Below are 19,878 nucleotides of genomic sequence, written 5' to 3'. Positions count from 1 at the left end.
TTTGACAAAATTCATTTGCTGCATAATTTAGACTTCATTACTTTTCTACAAAAAAAAACTCATGAAGAAATTTCACAAAGTATCTCATGGAATTACAAATATAAAAATATGTGAATGTTCTTACTATGTATAAGATGTCTGAAATGAAATGTTAAGTCACAACATTCTGTAATGATTTTTCAAAATAATATTCTCAGTAGCACATGACTTTAAGAAACAACACACTTAAGGAAAAAAAGATTGTCTCCTAAGGGAAATATAGAATAGCAAAGTAGAAAATAGAAATCTATATAGAAAATCATGCATAGCAAAAAGAACTGAGCATTAACTAAAAAAAAAAAAAATGGACACAGACTGAATAAAAAGTAATATTTAGTTTTTTTAAGTTTATGTTTTTGGGTAAATCTTACAGTGAATTATTTGTATTAACTTTCCAGGACTATAGGAAAATTATCAAAACCTGTTATATTTATCATTTTCTAAAATTATGTTGGGGAGTTTTTTCCCTTGAAAGATATTAGAATAATTTTTGTCACAGAGTGTGTCTTATTCCCTTCTGTCTGCTTAAAACAGTACATCAGAAATACTAGAAGAAAGATTAAATGTGTCTAAAGCCATGACTGCCCAGGACCAAATAAGCTAGATATTTGATCTTTATGTAATTAATGGAATTACTGAAGATAACCCATATTTCTCAGGCTCTATATCACTTTGTACTTTGTGTTTCTGCCTAAAAGCTCATTAATTTTTGGCAAATAACCATTTTGGAAACAGATTTTTGGACTCAAGATGGTTATGTGCTAAAGATAATTTGATATGAAGACAGCAGAATGTTTAATGTTCTTACTCAAATCTGAGCCTTTTTTTTTAATGGAAAGAAAATATATAAGCTGGGAGGAAAGGGAAAATTTTCCCTGTTCTTTTGGCTGGTCTAATCAAATTGACATGAGACAGATTAACAAATGAGAATAACCCAATTTACTACATATGTAATAAAGGGTTCCATAACAATACAAGACCTGAGGAAGCCAGGCAGTTGGGTCTTACATGTCATATTGAGCTAAGGCGAAGGAGGCGGGGGAGTGGGTCATGGCTTGAGGCTCCACAAGGGAGGAAGGCAATCCACAGTTCCCATGGAGATGAAAAATAAATGTTTGGGCCATCTTTAACAATGGGACAAAAAGGACTTTGATCAAAGGGACCTTGCTAGATTCCTCCCTATCTCATAACTACTTCATATTAAACTTACCTCTGTGTCCCATTGTACCCATGAGAGCTCCCTCCTGTAGCAGATCCTCTAAGTTTCTTTTAGGCATTTAGGGGGAAGATCAAAGGTTCTTCCTGAGTCTCAGTTTCTTAAAAATAACCAACTCAAAAGGATCAATACCTCAAAGAGGCATATTTTGGAGTGGCAAACTTTGCTCCCTTTCAGCTAAAACATGTTTCTGAGACTTAAGAATTACAGCTTTTTGAGAGTTTAGTCGACAAAGACTGTCTCGTGTGAAAACACAGCACTTTATGAGACAAACTGTGAGATAAGCTGTTATATGGAGTTCTTATCAGTTTTCATGACTGGCCTATGCTTCAGAAAAAGATCATGAAGGTACCATACTTCCTTTGCCAAATCATACATAAATTAAGCTGACGTTCTTTTTTGCCAAAGAGTTATGACTAAATATTAGTGCTCTATAAAACTGCCTAAGAATTATCATTTTAAACTCTGACACCCCAGAAATAGTAAGATAAACCTGAAAGCAGTAGAACAGAATAAAAGGCCTTATTACACATCTACAATAAATTGTAAGTTCTCTTATATGTTGTTGCAATGTATGTTGTAATTATAACTCAGTATCTTCTTGGTCTCTCCAACACTCATTCATTGCCTACTTTTATCAGGTCTTCTAAAAGATATAACGTACCCTACTTAAGCAAGCAGAATTTCTCCCTCTCTACATATTTTATAAGCATTTCCAGGTATACTATGCCAATACTGTGGCTTACCGTTTATAATATCAATAGATAGTAGCTGTTTTTAATGAGACAATAAACTGGTCAGGTGAGATTTTATACACAAGAACCAAGCTTTATTTCATCTTTTGCTGGTTTTTACAGTCTTCCATCAATGTTGCTCATTCACTGGGTCAGTGAGCCAGCTGTGGAACCAACCAAATATTTACTGAATGCTACTCTGTGTATGCTCTCCCAGAATGTGCTGCTTCCTTCCTGAGAACCTTTGATATTCCCCCTAACTGCCCATTAGAAGTTATCACATTATAATGAACAGTTTGATTATAATGGTGATACTCCTCTAATAATACCACATTCATTTACCACCATTCCCCTCCCAGTTTCTACTACTCTCTGTCGGCATTGGACTTTCAAAACACAGACTAAAGACTACATATATTATCAAAGCTCCCCCCAAAATGTTCAAGAAAAGAGAGATAAAGCGTAGTGAGTGTATTTATTTCAATTGTCACATTTCTTTTCCTCCAGTAAATCCAGATCACATGCTAATGAGTGCTTTATATGCAAATTAACTCGCTTACCTGAAATACCATTGCCTCTTCAGCTTTTCGTGGTTGAGGGGCAGCCACGGTAAAGAATTCTACATTAAGGGAATGGTTGCACAGTTGCTGGGAGGCCTAGGAAGAAGTGCGAAGTCAGACAGTTTGTTTGTGGTCAGTTGGTTGTAAGAATGAAGTATGTGTACCTGCCTTTATTCTATAAATGTATTGCTGTAGCAGAATGTCACAGTAAGAAAACTGAAGTGCTGGTTAAGAAATTTGGTCTGTTGTACATGAAATAAGCTTTTAAACTCTACAGAGTAAAACTTTCTACTCTACAAATGTCGTCAAAAGGCATACTCAAATAAAATAATAAAATTCCAATTTTACTATAATTGTACAATTAAGAACTTGTTAAACTTCAAGGGATTTTTATTTGTTTTGAAGTTCATATTTTTTTTAAACTTGGTAATTGTATAGTATTTCTTTTAGTCATTTAGAAAAATGTTATTCATTATTCTTTTCAAAATTAGAAGCAAATTGCACATGAATAATTTTTGTCCTCAAAAAAGTTCAAAGTTACTTTGAATTACATAAATTGTGCATAATTATATATTTTAGAATATACCTCAGACTTCCAAATTTTCAGAAGCATAAACTATTGTAAACGCTACATTTGTTCCCTCTAAAGAAGTTAGTGTTATTCTTCTCTTCATCATTGATATGTTCTAAATTATGCTCATAAAATAAAACATAGTATATAGAAAGTGGTTAAATGAATGGTACTTTAAAAAAAACTTTTATTTTTTAATGACTAAAATTTTTCTTTATCCATTTGTTCTTAAACCCTAAGAGTTAAAGGGTTTCTAAAGTCACGTTGAAATATTTAAATAAGATTTAAGGTGATTTATACATTGCTACATCAATTTTAAGGATCTAGGAAATATCAATTTTATTTTATGGATAATCTAGAGGCCCGATGCATGAGAGGGGTTCCTTCAGCCTGGCCTGCCCCCTCTCACAGTCCGGGAGCCTTCAAGGGTGGGAGGCGACCCTGTGATAAGGGGAAGGTGACGCTCCCCTCACATCTCTGCTGCTGCAACTACCAGCAACTAAAGCCTTAGCTGGCCCTGGTTGCCTCAGCCTCGGGCGGCCTTGGGTGGTTGGGGGGCTGAAGGGCCTGGGCATCACCATCTTGTGGTTGTGGGTGCTCCATATTTGAGGGAGGGGCAGTTAATTAGCATATTCCCTTCTTATTGGCTGTGGGCTCTGCCATCTTTGCGACAGCATGAAGGTCAATTAGTATGTTCCTTATTTATTAGATAGGATTACATTTTGCCACCTCACATTAAGATAATGACTGCCTGATACAGTTTTGTGCTCTTTCCTCTGAAGTGGGTTTTCTATATATCAAGGCACGTGTCTCCTTGCAGTGTACTCTATGACAATGGTGTGAACAGAGTGCTAAGGAAGTAGAGAGAAAGGAGCCTAGGAAGGTACTTTAAAGAGGCAGTGACATTTAAACTGGCCCTTGGAGGATTAGTAGAAATTTACTTGGCAGAGAAAGGAGAGTACAGAGTATTCTCAAGAAAGAGAGACTATTCTGCTGTGGATAAATCATATTTATTGGGTTTTTTAAAAGCTATTAATGTTAGAAAATGTTAACAACATTTGAGCAATGTAAGATGTCTACTTTGATCTTGTAAGGAGTTAGGGTCTAAAAATGGTCCTTACCACCTGTAGTTTCAGTACTGGTAAATTATTTATGAAACCATTCCTTGGAGGGAGGTCTGGGATCTTCATAGAAGGAAAGAATTGACTGAGAAAACTATCTCCAACTAGTGTAGAGAAAGAGAAAGACTGGTTTCTTCTGATCTAGGGATTGAGATAAAACACTAAGTTGCTTATGGAAGACCATGTAAGAGGGAGACTACTACTTCCCACTAGCAGAAAGGGCACTGAAGAAAGGAAAATGTCTCTTTAGAAAATAGAATTTAAGAAAAGCAGTAGTGGCCCTAACTGGTTTGGCTCAGTGGATAGAGCGGCAGCCTGCAGACTCAAGGGTCCCAGGTTCGATTCTGGTCAAGGGCATGTACCTTGGTTGTGGGCACATCCCCAGTAGAGGGTATGCAGGATGCATCTGACTGATGTTTCTAACTCTCTCTCCCTCTCCCTTCCTCTCTGTAAAAAATCAAAAAAATATATTAAAAAAATAAAATAAGGAAAACAGAAGTGTAAAAGTCCATTTATAATTCTTAATATAATTGAAACTAATAATCTTTTAAAATTGAATGACATTTATGCTGAAATAAGTTATGATTATAAATGTTGTGTTTTCTTTAAAAGACTATTTTGAATAAATGAGATGGACACTTGATTTGTATTTCTGTTTGTCTTCATCCCTTTCATTTTTGTCATCAAATATTTATTGATTTTTCTGACTTTGTATATATTTTTATTTACTTTGAGTTATCCCATTCATTCTGGGAAGACAACGTAAAAATGTAGGAACAAGGATTTGTGCCTGTAAATGTAGTTTCCATATGTCACAGTGCTAACTATACTACTCTCTCATATAAAGAATCTTACTCCATGAATTTTGTCTTATTTGGGAAACTTTTTAATAGGTCTATAAATTAGGGATGATGTAATATGACTTTTGAGGGAAGGCACCAGATTGAAATATTATTTTCTTCGAGTTTTCATCAATACTTGCCATTTGGTGAAGAGAACATTTTATTTGTTCCAGATTAGTGGACTGATAGTAGAAAACAATTTTCCCAGAAAATTATTTCTCCTATTAATTACAAGACTGTGAACCTTGAAAAATTTTAAGCAGAGGACAGTGATCTTTATCTGCTTTATTCACTGATATGTCCAACCACTAGAACAGTGCCTTTGTAGGTATTTAATAAATATTTGTTGAATGAACTAATCTCAAGCACACCTTTTAATCAATAAGTAGCTTTTTAAATTATCCCTATTGACCTTTGCTCTGAACAAAGAGCATAATTGTTTGTTGGAGTTTTGTTTTGTTTTTTCAACTGCGTTTTCCTTTTCTCTGAAAACCATGAAAATAAGTTTTCCCAGCTCCTCAATAAAGGTGGTTTGTGTCTTAGGAGCATAGCTTATGATCTCACCCCTCCCCCTCTCCCTACTCCCACACACTTGAAATACTTATAGATATTACAATATATTAATATTTATACTTAAAGGTAATGCTGGGAATAATCAACACAGAATCATGGGTTTTATTTTGTTGGTTTCTCTAAGGGACTTTAGAGATCAGTCCAACTTGCTCATTTTAAGGTTGAAAAAACTAAAGTGCTGAAAGGTTATTGGCTCAGGCCTCTCTGTTATTAGTGGGAGTGCAAAAGCTAGAATCCAGAGCTTTGACTTCTAGTCAAATGTGTTTTGCACACACAGAAATAACTTTTTTCAAGGGGAAGACTTTCCTAGTTAAAATGTTGATTCCCCTCATGACCCCTTTATGCAAGTATTTGATGCCCAAACTATTAAAAAAGAAAATTTTGTACCAAATATAAAGAGTAAGCACATTTCATAGCCAAGGACTTTTTTTGAAGAACCTACTCTTCTGAGATTATTAAGGTAGAGAGTATTCACATCTGTCAGTAGATGGACTTTATATTGTTACAGGAAATCTCTTAGATTAATATTTTACCATAAATGATTTAAATTTGTTTTACTATCTTATATTATATTTGAAAATAGATTAATTTGTGAATAATGAAGTACAAATATCAGTATAGAATATTCTCAGTTGCTAGTATACAAACTCTTTTGGGTTCTGTTGCTGTGTCATTACTCAGCAAGTAAGCAGTTGAGGACGTAGGTGGTTAACAGATAACTTCATGTAAGGATCAATCTGAATATTAAGAGCTTATGTCACAACAGCACTAATTTAATATTAAAAAATGCTTTATAGCCTAAATATCTTAGGATTTTATTTTTCACATGCTTCTTTTAAAATAGCCCTGGGAAATATATATAACCATGAACTACAGACTTAATTTCTAAAAATGTTTCTAGAAAATACATTATAAGTGTGGAATTTAATTATATAAAGTACTATAAATCTGGCTTGCCCAAGCCTTTGTTAAATTGACTTATTTTATTAGTTCATTCTTAATATTTTACTTTATAATATTCAACACTTTATAGTTGATAATTTGCTTATATTCCATATAAGGAATAATCTTATATTTAAGTATTGTGATATAAGTAGACAAAATTATTTTACACAAAATATAATAAACATTGAATTTTTAACAATTTTCGGAATAACTGCAAAAATTTTGATGCCCAAATCTGACTGATCAAAAATACTTTCCTTCCACTCAACATTGACTAATCACTAAAGTGACACTTTTAGGATGTTTTTTAGACAGTTCTTGGACTAACAGAGTCAACATAGCAGCTTCTGATTCATCTAACAACATAAATAGAATAGGATTTTAATATGAAACCAATTTTTGTTAAAGTATACACTTCATAATCTGCTAATCTCCAAATATATTTAAAAATTTTAACTTTAAACATTTATAATCAATTTGAATCACAACAGTGAAGTAAAGCGAAAGATCTTTTTACCACAGTGACTCTTAGAAAAGAAATATCTACCATTTTAAACAAAATTACAAAAGAAAAGGTGAAGAAAGTTGGCAACTTTAAAATCATTAAAGAAAATTGATAGCACAACTGGATAGTTCAGTCAAAAGCATATACTTAGAACCCAATTTGTATAATGATGTAGTCAGTAAGCTACTTCCTGAAGTCCTTGAGCTTCTATTGTCTAAATTTCTTAATTCTTTTTGCCAGTTAGATATCATTACCTTATTAATAATTCACATTTAAAAATTTTTTTTTTACTATATTTTACTCATTTTGGTGTTTTTTACAGTTTTCTCAGAAAATTTTCCAGATAGGCTATATAAAAATAAAATATAGTAATCTTTTTTCAAAGCATTTATTCTCCTAAAAGCAATCACATATGAAACTAAATTGATTTATGCTTTGTATAATTCTAAATATTTTAAAGCAGTTTATTTTCAGGTCCGTATTTTACACTGGGCTGGTTTTTTATGTGTTTGTTTGGTTGGTTTTGTTTATTTGTTTGTTTTATTTTAATAGCCTTTTATGTCACCTCGGTACCCTGGAGGTCCAAGGCCCCCATTGAGGATACCTAACCAGGTAAGATTTATGTGCTACTTAAGCTTTTGTTTGTTTGTTTGTTTGTTTGTTTGTTTAAAAATCAATAAAGATATGAAAAATGTCACAAATCTTTTTACCTATGAAAATATTAAATTATCCTTTATCCCATTTAATGCTACTATTAATAATATATAATCTACATCATGGGTTGGCCAACTATGATCTATAGGTTGGATGACTGTTTTGTAAATAAAGTTTCATTGGAACACAGCCACACTTAATTCATTTATGTATTGTCTGTGGCTTTGAAGGAAGATGAAGTGATCATGAGAGAGACCTGCAAAGTTTGCTGACTTTTGGAGTCTACCATGCACTTTGAACCTAATTTTTAAATATTTATAATTTTCATAAATGTCTGTTATACTCTCATTTAAAGAATGGCAATAAACTTTTCTATGAGCAATTTTGGTTTACTTTTCAAATATGTTTTCAGTATCATGGCTATAACATTTATATCAATTTTGCCCAGTTATATTGACATACCAGGCATATATGTAGCTGCTTCTAGAAGGGTTAGATCTATTCATAAATAATTAACAATGGATCTTCCAACTTTTTACCAAAAAGGAGCTCTGAGATTTTATAAACTTTTGTTCTTGGATAGTTTTTTTGTTTGTTTTTTTAATCAGCATCATAAATATTTATTTGCTGAAACAAAGTGTAATTTTTACTTGCAAGAAATATATAGTTTAACTTTAGGATACAGATAACACAAAAATAAATTAAATGTTTAACTGTATGGAATAGTTATGTCAAGATAATTGTTTTGTCACTTTCTCTAATGCTGTTATTTGTGTACCTCAGCATTTCCCCAGATTTAAAGTAAGCACGTTATCACAACAAGTTCGCTTTTTCATTCTTGTGCTTTATTTTCCTTCTTGACCAACAAAATAAGAAAGTTGTGCTTCCTAATACATTTTATGGAAACAGAGTCTGCTTCTCTCTCAACTCTTACTGAAATTATTCAGAGTCCTTGAAGTGTCCTAGTTTGCTGGCTCTCTGCTTCTGGTGCATAGTCAGGAGTGCCAGCACCCCCTCTCACTCCCCAGGGACAGCATTAAGCAGAAAGCAGTGCTGGAAGTCCTCACATTAGCAGCTGGAGGAGTTTTCTCCTTCAGACTGGATTTACATTCAGAACGTGGGGCTGTGGGAACATGCATGAAATAAGAAAGAGACGTGCACAGATGCCAAGTGTTCGAACATAGAGAATTTGGTTTTTTGAGGGTGAACCTGTATATATTGCCAGGTCTGTGGATATAGGTGCCTGAATCTTTTACATTTCTTTTCAAAAGAGAAGAAGTTGCATCTTTTATTGACGTCTTCATGGTGTTTCAGACTTTCCGTCCATCACTTTGTATGTTACATACATCTCAGAAGGTTCCTGAAAATCTGAAAGAGATGTGTATGTCTTGTAGTAGTACATTTTTAGAATTTCTGACTTCCATGTATTCCATATCAATGATGAAAATCTGACAGAATCATTAAAGTTGGATCCATTTGACCTTGTTGAAATGTCGGCTATTTATAGGACACTGTGCTAGGCTCCATATCTATAGAGACTGACAGCATGAAACACTTTAGGAAGAGGAGTGGGTTGTTTGTGAGCATGTGGAGTTGTGAGAATTTTTTAAAGAACAAGTTTATAATGCATTTGGATTTATAAAAGAGGCAATTAAAGAGTTAAAGGTAATAAAGAGTTATGATACAAGCTCTTTTTCCTCAAGAATTTCAAAGTCTTTACCTAAGGATATTTTAAAACAACTGTACTCTTCTGTGAGTGGCTCCTTTTTTGTCCCCCCAACAACAAATATTTAGTTAACTTTATTAATTCAAACATATAACTTGCAAATTTATAATAATTTACATTTATACTATTTTTAAAAATAATTTTCTAAGCATATTAATTCTGTTAATAGTGTAAACATACAGTTTTGGAAATGTTGAACCTATTTAGGAGCATGACCCTTTCAAGCAACAAAATATTATATTTAGTTCTTCAGTTTCATTACGTAGTCATTAAAGTAGATTTGGCAAAACTGTTTTTGGTGATTCATTCAAATGATGTATAAAAAAAACCACACATATATTAAACTAGAGGCCCAGTGCACGAAATTCGTGCATGGGGTGGGGAGTGGGGGTCCCTCAGCCCAGCCTGCACCCTCTCCACTCTGGAACTCCTTGAAGGATGTTCAATTGCCCGTTTAGACCTGATCCCACTGGGCAGTTGATCATCCCTCTCACAGTCTAAGACTGCTAGCTTCCAACTGCTCGCTTACCTGCCTTCCTGATTGTCCCTAACCACTTCTGCCTGCCAGCCTGATCACCCCCTAACCACTCCCATGCCAGTCTGATTGGTGTCTAACTGCTTGTTTGCCCCCAACTTCCCTCCTCTCCCAGCCTGGTCACCACTAACTGCTCTCCCCTGCAGGATTGATCACCTCCAACTGCCCTTCCTTGCAGGCCTGGTCCCTCTCAACTGCCTTCCTTTGCAGGCCTGGTGCCTCCCAACTGCCCTCCCCTGCTGGCCATCTTGTGGTAGCCATCTTGTGTCCACATAGGGGCAGGATCTTTGACACATGGGGGCAGCCATCTTGTGTGTTGGAGTGATGATCAATCTGCATATTACTCTTTTATTAGATAGGATAGAGGCCTTGTGCATGGGTGGGGGCCAGCTGGTTTGCACTGAAGGATGTCCTGGATCAGGGTGGTGATTCATTTGGGGGCATTGGGCCACCTGGGCTAGGGGCCTGTGGTGGTTTGCAGGCCGCCCATGCCCCCTGGTGACCCAAGTGGAGGCCCTGGTATCTGGAATTTATTTACCTTCTACAATTGAAACTTTGTAGCCTGGAGCGGAGCCAAGCCTCCTGCTCCCTCCGTGGCTACCACTGTTTCTGTTGGGATTTGTTTACCTTCTATGATTGAAACTTTGTATCCTTGAGTGGAGGCCTAGGCCAGCCAGTGTGTGTGGAAAGCTTGGCTTCCTCCAAGCCTCTCAACTGCTCTCTGTGGCCGCAGCCATCTTGGTTGGGCTTAATTTGCATACTCATTCTGATTGGCTGGTTGGCATGGTTGGTGGATGTAGCAGAGTGATGATTAATTTGCATATTGCTCTTATTAGGTAGGATAGTTTTTATTTGGTCTTCATTTATAGTGATCATAAACTAATGAAATTTTATTGATAGATTGTGTCTAAAAAACAAAAAGTGAAATATTAACCTCTTTAATGGTGTTGATTATTCATTTGGAATATATTAATAGACATTCCTTTAATAAACAGATTCTTCAGAATTTTTCATGATTAGACTATAGATTTTAATAGAATGTCTCCTGAGATAGTTTTCATGGTTCTGGACTAAATTCACAATAGTTTATATTTATGCTGTTTGTATATTCATATAACTGAGTATTTAGAATATGGTGCAATATCACTATGCCAAAAAGTATATGAAGGAGTCTCTAAAATGATGAAAGGAAAGTCAACTTATAAAATATACAATTTGGTAAAGAGTAAATATACATGAGAAAACAGATGAAGCACAAATGTTAAGTCCAAAAACCATTTTAACTCTACAATTTTACACTGGAATTGGTTCAGCTGTCAGAATGGGCCATTGGTGTTGGAGTGTCCACAACCTGCAGCAGAATAGGTCTTTATCCTTCTCATAGATAAAATGTCTAATCAGAAAAATTCGCAATATTCATTCAACACCATGCTGAGAAAACCAAGGCAGCCAGAAATACACACTGTTAATGAGTGACACCAAGAATAAACAATTGATTTACTGATCCTATAGAATTTTGAGAATTTACACTCTATTTTTGACCATTCCTAAAACTCTGTCAACAGGTATATGAATAGAAGTAACACATAATTAATGCTAATGACACCTTTATATTAAAGAGCTGATTTGGGTACATAACGTCTAACTATTTTGCTGAAACTTTCAAAGATATTAGTCCAATCTACAATATATATATAAAAAGCCAGTGACAGGAACACCGTAACAACCAAAATGACTGGTCACTATGACGCCCACTGTGGCCAGCAAACCAGCTAGATCAGGGGGTGGGGGCTGACTGACCCCCTTCACTCCAATAGGAGGCGGGGCCATCAGGCCAACCTCCTGCAACACCTCCCCTTGGCCAGTCCCACCCCTGATTTCCACCCCTTACCTCAATAGAGGGTGGAGACAGCCAACTGCCTTCGGCCCCTCCCCACAATCAGCCCCACCCCTGATGGGCCCTCAGCCCCTCCCTCTAACCAGCTCCACCTTTAATTGGCTGACCAATCACCCACAGACCCTACCTATTCATGAATTCATGCACTGGGCCTTCTAGTAATAAATAAATGGTTAAATAAATTGTGGTATATCTAAATTGTGAATAGTATGCACCTATTAAAGGGCATGGTATAGAATTAAATTTATAGATATGATATAATGTTTATGATCTATTAATAAATGAGAAAAAGAAAGCACAAGCTGTATATAGTACATCACCTTTGTTATATTACTGTACATACTCTGCAAATTTCCTCCACTCATGTGCCTCCACGCATAAACATACATTTTTCACAAAGAGTATGAGGACCATATTCTTTATTTCTGAGTGGTAAGATTATGAGTGATTTTATTTTTATTTTTAAAGTTTGTGTTGAGCAGGTAATAATTTGTGATTAGAAAAAAATTTATTGGTTCTGGTTATTCCATGTAATATGTAAGATTATCCTTTATTAATATTGAATGTATAGTTTTTACAATATAAAAGGAAAAGATAATAGATGTTGAATATAGACAAATCTTAAAAAGGCTTTACTTCATCACTTTTCAGGTGGGGGAAAAATCAGCAGGCATTTGAACAGGGGAAAAAAAATCATTGGGACATTTACTTATACACTGAAAGTAATTTACTGTAGCCCCATAAAATCAAGGTATTTTAAACAAGTAACATACTTACTCTTTTTCACATGTTCTCATATCTAGAATAAATGCTATGTAGCATTTCCTTTACTAATAATTTTCTTTGTGAAATTTTTCATGTGTAGAATTTGTCTTTTATTTAATGACAATTTGAAAACGTAAGACAAAGACTTCAGCTGCATAAAAAGAAATATGTTCTACATTGAGTAAATAGTGGGAGTTTTTTTGTTTTTGTTTTTTTAATAGTGGGAGTTTTATAGCTAAAATTGTAAGGAGGATAACTACAGCAAATCACTAACTTTAAAATTTAAATATGTGTTGCATGTGTTTAAAATAAATTAGTGGTTAATATGAAAGCATAAAGTAACTTTCTTTGCCAGTTCAAAAATATCCCTTTTTATCAACTGGGATCTCATTATTTATTTGTTTCTTAGTGTAGTGATAATTATACTTTTAATGTATTTAAGTTACTATGCAAAATCTAAAACAGAAAAAATGTATTATTTCTTTATGAATTTGAATTATGAGTATTTTCTTGGATATATTTATTTGCAATCAGTTTGTATCATTATAGGACAAAGGAAATTAACAAATTCAGTGTATGACAAAAAGAAATTCATTCTCCTTCCCAAACAAAGAAAAATTTACATAATGAATGCTGTGCAGTCTTAATTTAAGTTACAGTTATATAGAACTTTTTTTTTTTTTTTTTTTTTTTACTATTTTATTACTTTTCTCAAAACAAATCTAATTATTTTACAGCTGCTTTGTTACAGGATATAAGCCAATGGGGGGAAAATTGCATTGCCGTATTTTTTTATTGGACATTTCATAGGGCTATACAAAATCTCCTTTAGAAATATTCAATCATACAACAAATATCTGTTGAGGTTTACTATGTGTCAGGCACAATTTCCGATGTGGGGCCACATCAGTAAACAAGCTAATGAAAATCTCCCTTCTTGTGGACCTGGCATTCCAATGCAGCGCTGCCTGGGAGGATGGCTGTGTTCTGAGTTGGCACTGTCATATGCAGTAGCTTTAGTGCTTTGAGCACCTGTGAGCATTTGATATGTGGCCAGAGTAACTGAGGAACAAAAATTTTAACTTTAGTCATTTTAATTATTTTAAATAGCCACATGTGGCAAAGGGCTAAGTATTAGAAATGCAGTTACAGTGACTGCAATACAGAAAAAAGAAAAATAAGTAAATATATATCAAATGATGAGTTGTGCTTTGGAGACAAATATCTTGCTACATTAACTATAACATGTTTGTACTTCAATATCTTTTCTATTCATACTGCCTTTTTATAAAAAAGACAGTGATGTTGTTGAAAGGACCTTCATTGTGTTAACCATCTTAGGTCCAAATGCTAGCAATGCCTAGCAAGTCACTTAATCTGGGTCTTGATATTTCTTACCAGTCAAATGAGAGTGGATTCAGGTATTTCTAAAATCCCTTCTAGTTCTAAACTTTCTTGATTATATTATTCTATTTCATTTCATAAAATTGAGGAGGCCCATTAAAAAATGTGGGTACATTAAAATTGTTAACCGAATTATATCATAAAAACTTTAAAAATGAATAAATGTTTTCCCTCATCATTGAATATTTAGTCTCTGTGAGTAGACTATACGGTGATATTCAAGGAAATATACACCATAATCTCAAGTTCCTAGAGGAGCTTAGCGTTGATTTCATTTTCTTGGTAAATGAATTAATCCTTGTTTGAATCAAGAAATTCCTGCCTTAGCCAGTGTGGTTCATTTGGTTGGGCATCATCCTGAGCACAAAGGGTTGCCAATTCTACCAGGTTGCAGGCTCCATCCCCGGTGGGGGGCATGGATGAGGCAGCAGTTAGATGTTTTGTTCTCACATCGATGTTTCTCTCTTTCTCCCACTTCCTTTTTCTCTCTAAAAATGAATAAAAAATCTTCTTAAAAAGAAATTCCTTCATTTAAGTATTTCTGTTTTAATAAATTTTGTATTATTTAATCCTTTTTAAATTCTAGAATTTAAAGCTTATCATCTAGAACTTTTGGAGTATGTTGATCTATTGAATCCCCAGCTTTGTATAACAATAGTATAACTATGGACAAATAAACAGATTACTTATGTATTACAGCTCAGTTTCTCATAATAGAAAAGAATAATAGCCTCATATTATTGTTGTAAGCATTGAATGAAATAATAAATATAAAGAGCTTAACACAATTCCTGACACAAATATACCACCTCACAAGTGTCCATTGTTGTTAATAATATGCTGGATATTATTAAACACCTCCATCATGAGTGTTATTTTGTCTGTCAGAGTGAAGATCTTTTATAGAACGAAGAATGTATGCCAAAAATTTTTATTAAACAAGTCTGAATGGAGTACATTTAACATGTTAAAAATAAGAAAATTATATCAACAAGATTTATAGTTTTTTCCTTGATATTAATGGTTTAAAGAATGCAGCAATTATGCCCTGTTGATGCCCTTGTCTGTCATTCCAGGACTGATAAAAGTGTTTTAAAAGTTAAAGATTTCACTTATTCTAAAAGACAGACTTTTCAAAGACATGACATTGATCAAGATTTCTATAGGATTGTGTTATATATTTTTAAATAATGACTAGAAAAGAGACTTTTCAATTGTTCTGGTAGTCCAAGATAAACAACCAAAAGCAGAATTTGTAAGAAAATGGTTTACTGTGATAAAACATGGCATGTCCAGTGAGATTTATTAGAAATTCAGAATCGAAGTTCAGAGTATAAAATTAACCATGTAGAGACTTATAAAAGCAAAAACTTCAAACTCACAATTGAAAATAATAAATGTTGACTAGTCATATATAGTCTGTCCTCCTAATTCTTTTTTTTTTTGTCTAAAATGTGCCTTTTTATTAAGTGTATTGGGATGACGTTGATCAATAAAATTACATAGGTTTCAAATGTACAATTCTATAATAAATACATTATCTGCATATCGCATTGTGTGTTCACCACCCAGAGTTGGATCTTCTTTCATCCTCATATATTTGACCCCCTTTAACCCAAAACTCCCCCCCTCTGGGAACCACCAGACTGCGGTTTGCTTTTCTCGTTTGTTCGTTTGTAGTTTTCAGTTTTAAGAACCCATGGCTGGATGCCTATTCGCCCTCTTCACTGGGAGGAATCAGAGCCCTTTGGAGAGAAGATTGATTCCAAAACTAGGCCAGAAAAAGTATGAGATGAACCTGGAACATCTTTTGCCAGTAAAGAAATGCTCAAAATATGATGAGCATTTATGAATATTAAAATAAGCGATGATAGCAATAGATTATAATGTATTGAATATAATAGGAATCAGTAAGTCTATACTAAATAAATAAATAAGAAGAAAAGGAAAACTCTTCCTCATAGTTGGAATACCAATTTATAAGCCTAGAAAGAATCTATTTGGCAACTATCATAATGCCTAGGAGTTGTCAGTGGATGCTAAGTTGGTGGGTTGATAAACAATGAGTGGGATATTGACAACTTGGAATAGCTCTAATACTAAAAGTAATCAATTACAAAGAGGAAACATAATAATCTTATGGTGTAGAAACCTAGCAGAGACCAACACAATCAGGCGATGAAAGTCAGTAGTGTGGGTCAGTGGTTGACCATTGACCTATGAGCCAGGAGTTCATGGTTTGTTTCCAGGTCAGGGCGTATGCTCCCGATGCAGGCTTGATCCCCAGTGGGGTTATGCAGGAGGCAGCTGGTCAGTGATTTTCTCTCATCGTTGATGTTTCTATCTCTCCCTCTCTGAAATCAATTAAAATATATATTTTTTATAGTTAATATCACTAGTAGTGGGATTAGTCAATAGCATGTGCTCTCTTAAGGTAATCACCAAGAAGAGCATCGCCCAATTTCTGTGGTGCTCCTGATTGAAAACAAACAAACAAACAACAACAACAACAAAAAACACATTACCTTGGAAATCATGAAGAGACATCAGATCCTCTTGTAAAATTTTAATATTCATCCTCTTTAAAACTGTTAAGGACATGATAGGGAAAGGCTAAGGAATTATTACTGCTTAGAAGCACATGAAGAAATATGGCAACTAAATGCAACATGTGTTCATTGAGGTCCTGATCCCAGAAAGAAAAAAACATTTTTTAGACAAATGGCAAAATTTGCATGAGGTCTGTGGCTTGGACAGTAGTATTGTATCTGTGGATTTCCTGTCTTGAGGAGTTGTGTTGTGGTTATATAGGAAAATATCCATGTTTAGAAATTATACTCTGTAGTACTTGGATGTGATGGAGATGATATTTTTGACTTGCTCTCAATTGGTTCTGAAAAGACTTAGAATAAAAGCATAGAGAAAGAAGGAGAAAGGGCGATGGGGCAAATGTGGTGAAATGTCAACAATTGGGCAATCTGTGTCAGTGTGTATGGAAATCTTTATACCAATTGTGCAATTTTTTTGTAAGTTTGAACTTTAAAAACAATTACATATATTTTAAAGCAAATAGAAGGAAAATTTACCCCAGACTGGGTTTGTAGAAAGAATTTTATTAGGAAGTGATCTGGAATTTGGGATCTAAAATATGTTGGCAATAGGCCCTTAAGGGTCTGTGAGCGCATTGAGAGGAGAGATTGTCTAGTTTTAGTTCTTATTTTATTTTGTTTTTGATTATTGACAATTAGATATTATTGTTGATTGAATGCATGAATTGAAAAAAAAATGGAAGGAAATTTGGTATGGGTGGGAATTGGAATGTCAATGTGGCAATGGCAAAAAACTAGGCTGGAAAGGTTAAGCAGGAATTCAATAAATACGTATTGAGTGTGCTTATAAGCAAAATAATTCAAGTAATTATAAAATGGCTTGAGAAATGGCAGCTCTCTGCTGCATCCTAAGTGATTGTTAAGAGTTCTGATCTACATATATTCATTCTTTAGTATTAAATTATTTGGAAATAACTTGAAATTTTAAGTAATTGGATAAGATTTATCCTGCTTAAAGTTAAATTAACGAATCTTTATAAAATCTTGCCAATAGTCAGGATTATGTATATAAATGTATACATATGTACTTCATAAGAGCAATGGGATTAAATCGCTTACAGCTTTGTTCAACTCCAACAGCTGCTCAGACAACTATGGAAACTTGCACCCGCATAAATAAGCTCTGCCTGTTAATCTCCATCTTTTTCCATTCTAGTGGTCCTTTCGATGCAGCCAAATTGTGTGAACTTAATTGGAATATTATTTTTATTAATAGTTTCTTAGGGAAAATGTGACTACAAAAAAAGTATTCATTAGCCCCTTGGCATTTTAGTCCTGCTGCTCTTGCAATCCCAAATGAGTAAAAGAATCTGTAGAAACAGAGCTTATATTTAAGAAGCAAAATTACTTATCTCAGTACCCTTAGTACTGAAGCAAAGGCATTATACTTATTTGAAAAATGTAGGACAACTTTTGCCCAGATGTTTGTTCCCCCGAAATACTTATTTTGCTTGCCACAAAATTGGGCAAAACAGAATAATTTTAGAACTAAGAATTTCTATTAGGTTTATCGACCTATAAAATGTATAAATGAATGTGAAATAAATAACAAATCTTGTAAAATAAATGCATTCTGTAATTATGGGAATTTTAAAAGAGGATTGTTAAAGCCCTTCTTTTTATAAATATTTACAGTATTGCTTTTTCATTTTGTTTTTACTAAAAATGCTAGGCACTTGGAGGTGTCCCAGGAAGTCAGCCATTGCTCCCCAGTGGAATGGACCCAACTCGACAACAAGGTGATGGTTTAGAGTAAAAGTGAAATAGATGTGCAGAATCTTAAAGGAAATCTTTTATTTTTTAAGGAATTTTTTTATTTGAATAAATCTTCCATAATTATACCAGTTGCATTTTTGCAGATGGCATGGCCAAGTGATTTATATTTTTAGCTGTGTCTTAATTATGCATAATGATGAAGGCAGTGATAACATGAGAAGCAGAATAATTAAGCACCACGCAGAGAGGAGACTCCTGCCCTCTGGTTTGGCACCATGCTCACTTCCTAGCTAATACCTTCCTACTTTTATTTTAGGACATCCAAATATGGGTGGGCCAATGCAGAGAATGACTCCTCCGAGAGGAATGGTGCCCTTAGGACCACAGGTAAATAATCAGAAAGTAAACGCTGAGTATTTTGCCTTTACTTTATATAAACAAACTATGTTATGTCCTGGCTTTTGTTGTATGCCTTAAAAGGCTTGATATAATACAGTTGTTAGGCTCTTGAGAATAGAGTATCTGTAACGTCCATATTGATGTAGCAGCAAACCATATTTACAGGTGCTGTCACATATGCATTCAGTATTTGAGAAAATGCATTATAGTAGTTATTATAAAAAGATAATTATTATCCTTTTGTTAGTTATATTGAAGAAATATATAAAAAATTTGTAGAAAATTGTTATAAAAGATAACAGCCATATAAATTAAATGTTTAAAAATATTAAAATAAGCAATATAAAGTATTTCTCTGTATTTTGGAGGATGTCATTGACTATTTTATACTACCATATTTCTTTATAGAATATGGAAATAATAGAAAATAATTTGAAAATAACCATTGGAAATTTGTCTTGCTGAACAAGCATAGTGCTATCAATAAACATCAGATGTTCGCCTATTACTCTATCAAAATTTCCCAGAAGTATACACTGAGGTCAAATCTATCCTAGCCGTTAGTGACATTTTTTAAGTATGCTGTTCCAAGATATTATTTATTTTGGCTGAAATATCTTTTTTGTCTTCTTGTGAAAACTACATGGGGTAGAAATTAATTTTATAATGTTATATTTCAAAGAAACTAATCCAAACCCAGAAATTAAAATTTCTACCTCATGGGTCAGAGGTTAGCATGTTATAATGCTAGTTAAAATAATGAATTAATTTAATTTGTCCTTTTCAAGAACAGCTTTATTAGTGACAGTTTTAAGAATTGTCTCATGAATCTATTTTTAAAAATTAAAATTTTGTTGTGTGGCCAAAGAAGTCAGAGATTTAGAATTTAACACCCAGATAATGTGACTTAGGCCTAGGGGTTTTTAACCAAAATACAGTAATAAATGTACGAACCATATTGAACTATATATAACCTAATTTTTCAGAAATATCATATTACATGGGGGAAAATACTATGTGAGATAGTGAGATGCTCACAGTCAGGAAAGAATAATTTATACCACTAG

General features: G+C 33.9%; 1 protein-coding gene across 14 annotated transcripts in view; it reads left to right on the top strand.

The window, feature by feature from the left end:
* The window catches only part of SSBP2 (single stranded DNA binding protein 2), a 202,579-nt gene that overhangs the window by 144,201 nt on the left and 38,500 nt on the right, over positions 1-19,878 (top strand). For 10 of the 14 annotated variants that reach the window (XM_036411338.2, XM_036411336.1, XM_036411332.2 and 7 more), the window contains 3 exons: positions 7,659-7,718; positions 18,369-18,435; positions 18,729-18,799. In XM_036411338.2, the coding sequence (XP_036267231.1) occupies positions 7,659-7,718; positions 18,369-18,435; positions 18,729-18,799 (198 nt within the window). The remainder of the gene's footprint in view (positions 1-7,658; positions 7,719-18,368; positions 18,436-18,728; positions 18,800-19,878) is intronic. The other 4 variants (XM_036411334.2, XM_036411328.2, XM_036411327.2 and 1 more) reach the window with 2 other exon arrangements.

Source organism: Pipistrellus kuhlii, unplaced genomic scaffold (genome assembly GCF_014108245.1).
Source record: "Pipistrellus kuhlii isolate mPipKuh1 unplaced genomic scaffold, mPipKuh1.p scaffold_m20_p_4, whole genome shotgun sequence".
Classification (NCBI taxonomy): Eukaryota; Metazoa; Chordata; class Mammalia; order Chiroptera; family Vespertilionidae; genus Pipistrellus; species Pipistrellus kuhlii.
The sequence above is the reverse complement of the archived record's forward strand: the minus strand, read 5'-3'. Positions and strand labels throughout refer to the sequence as shown.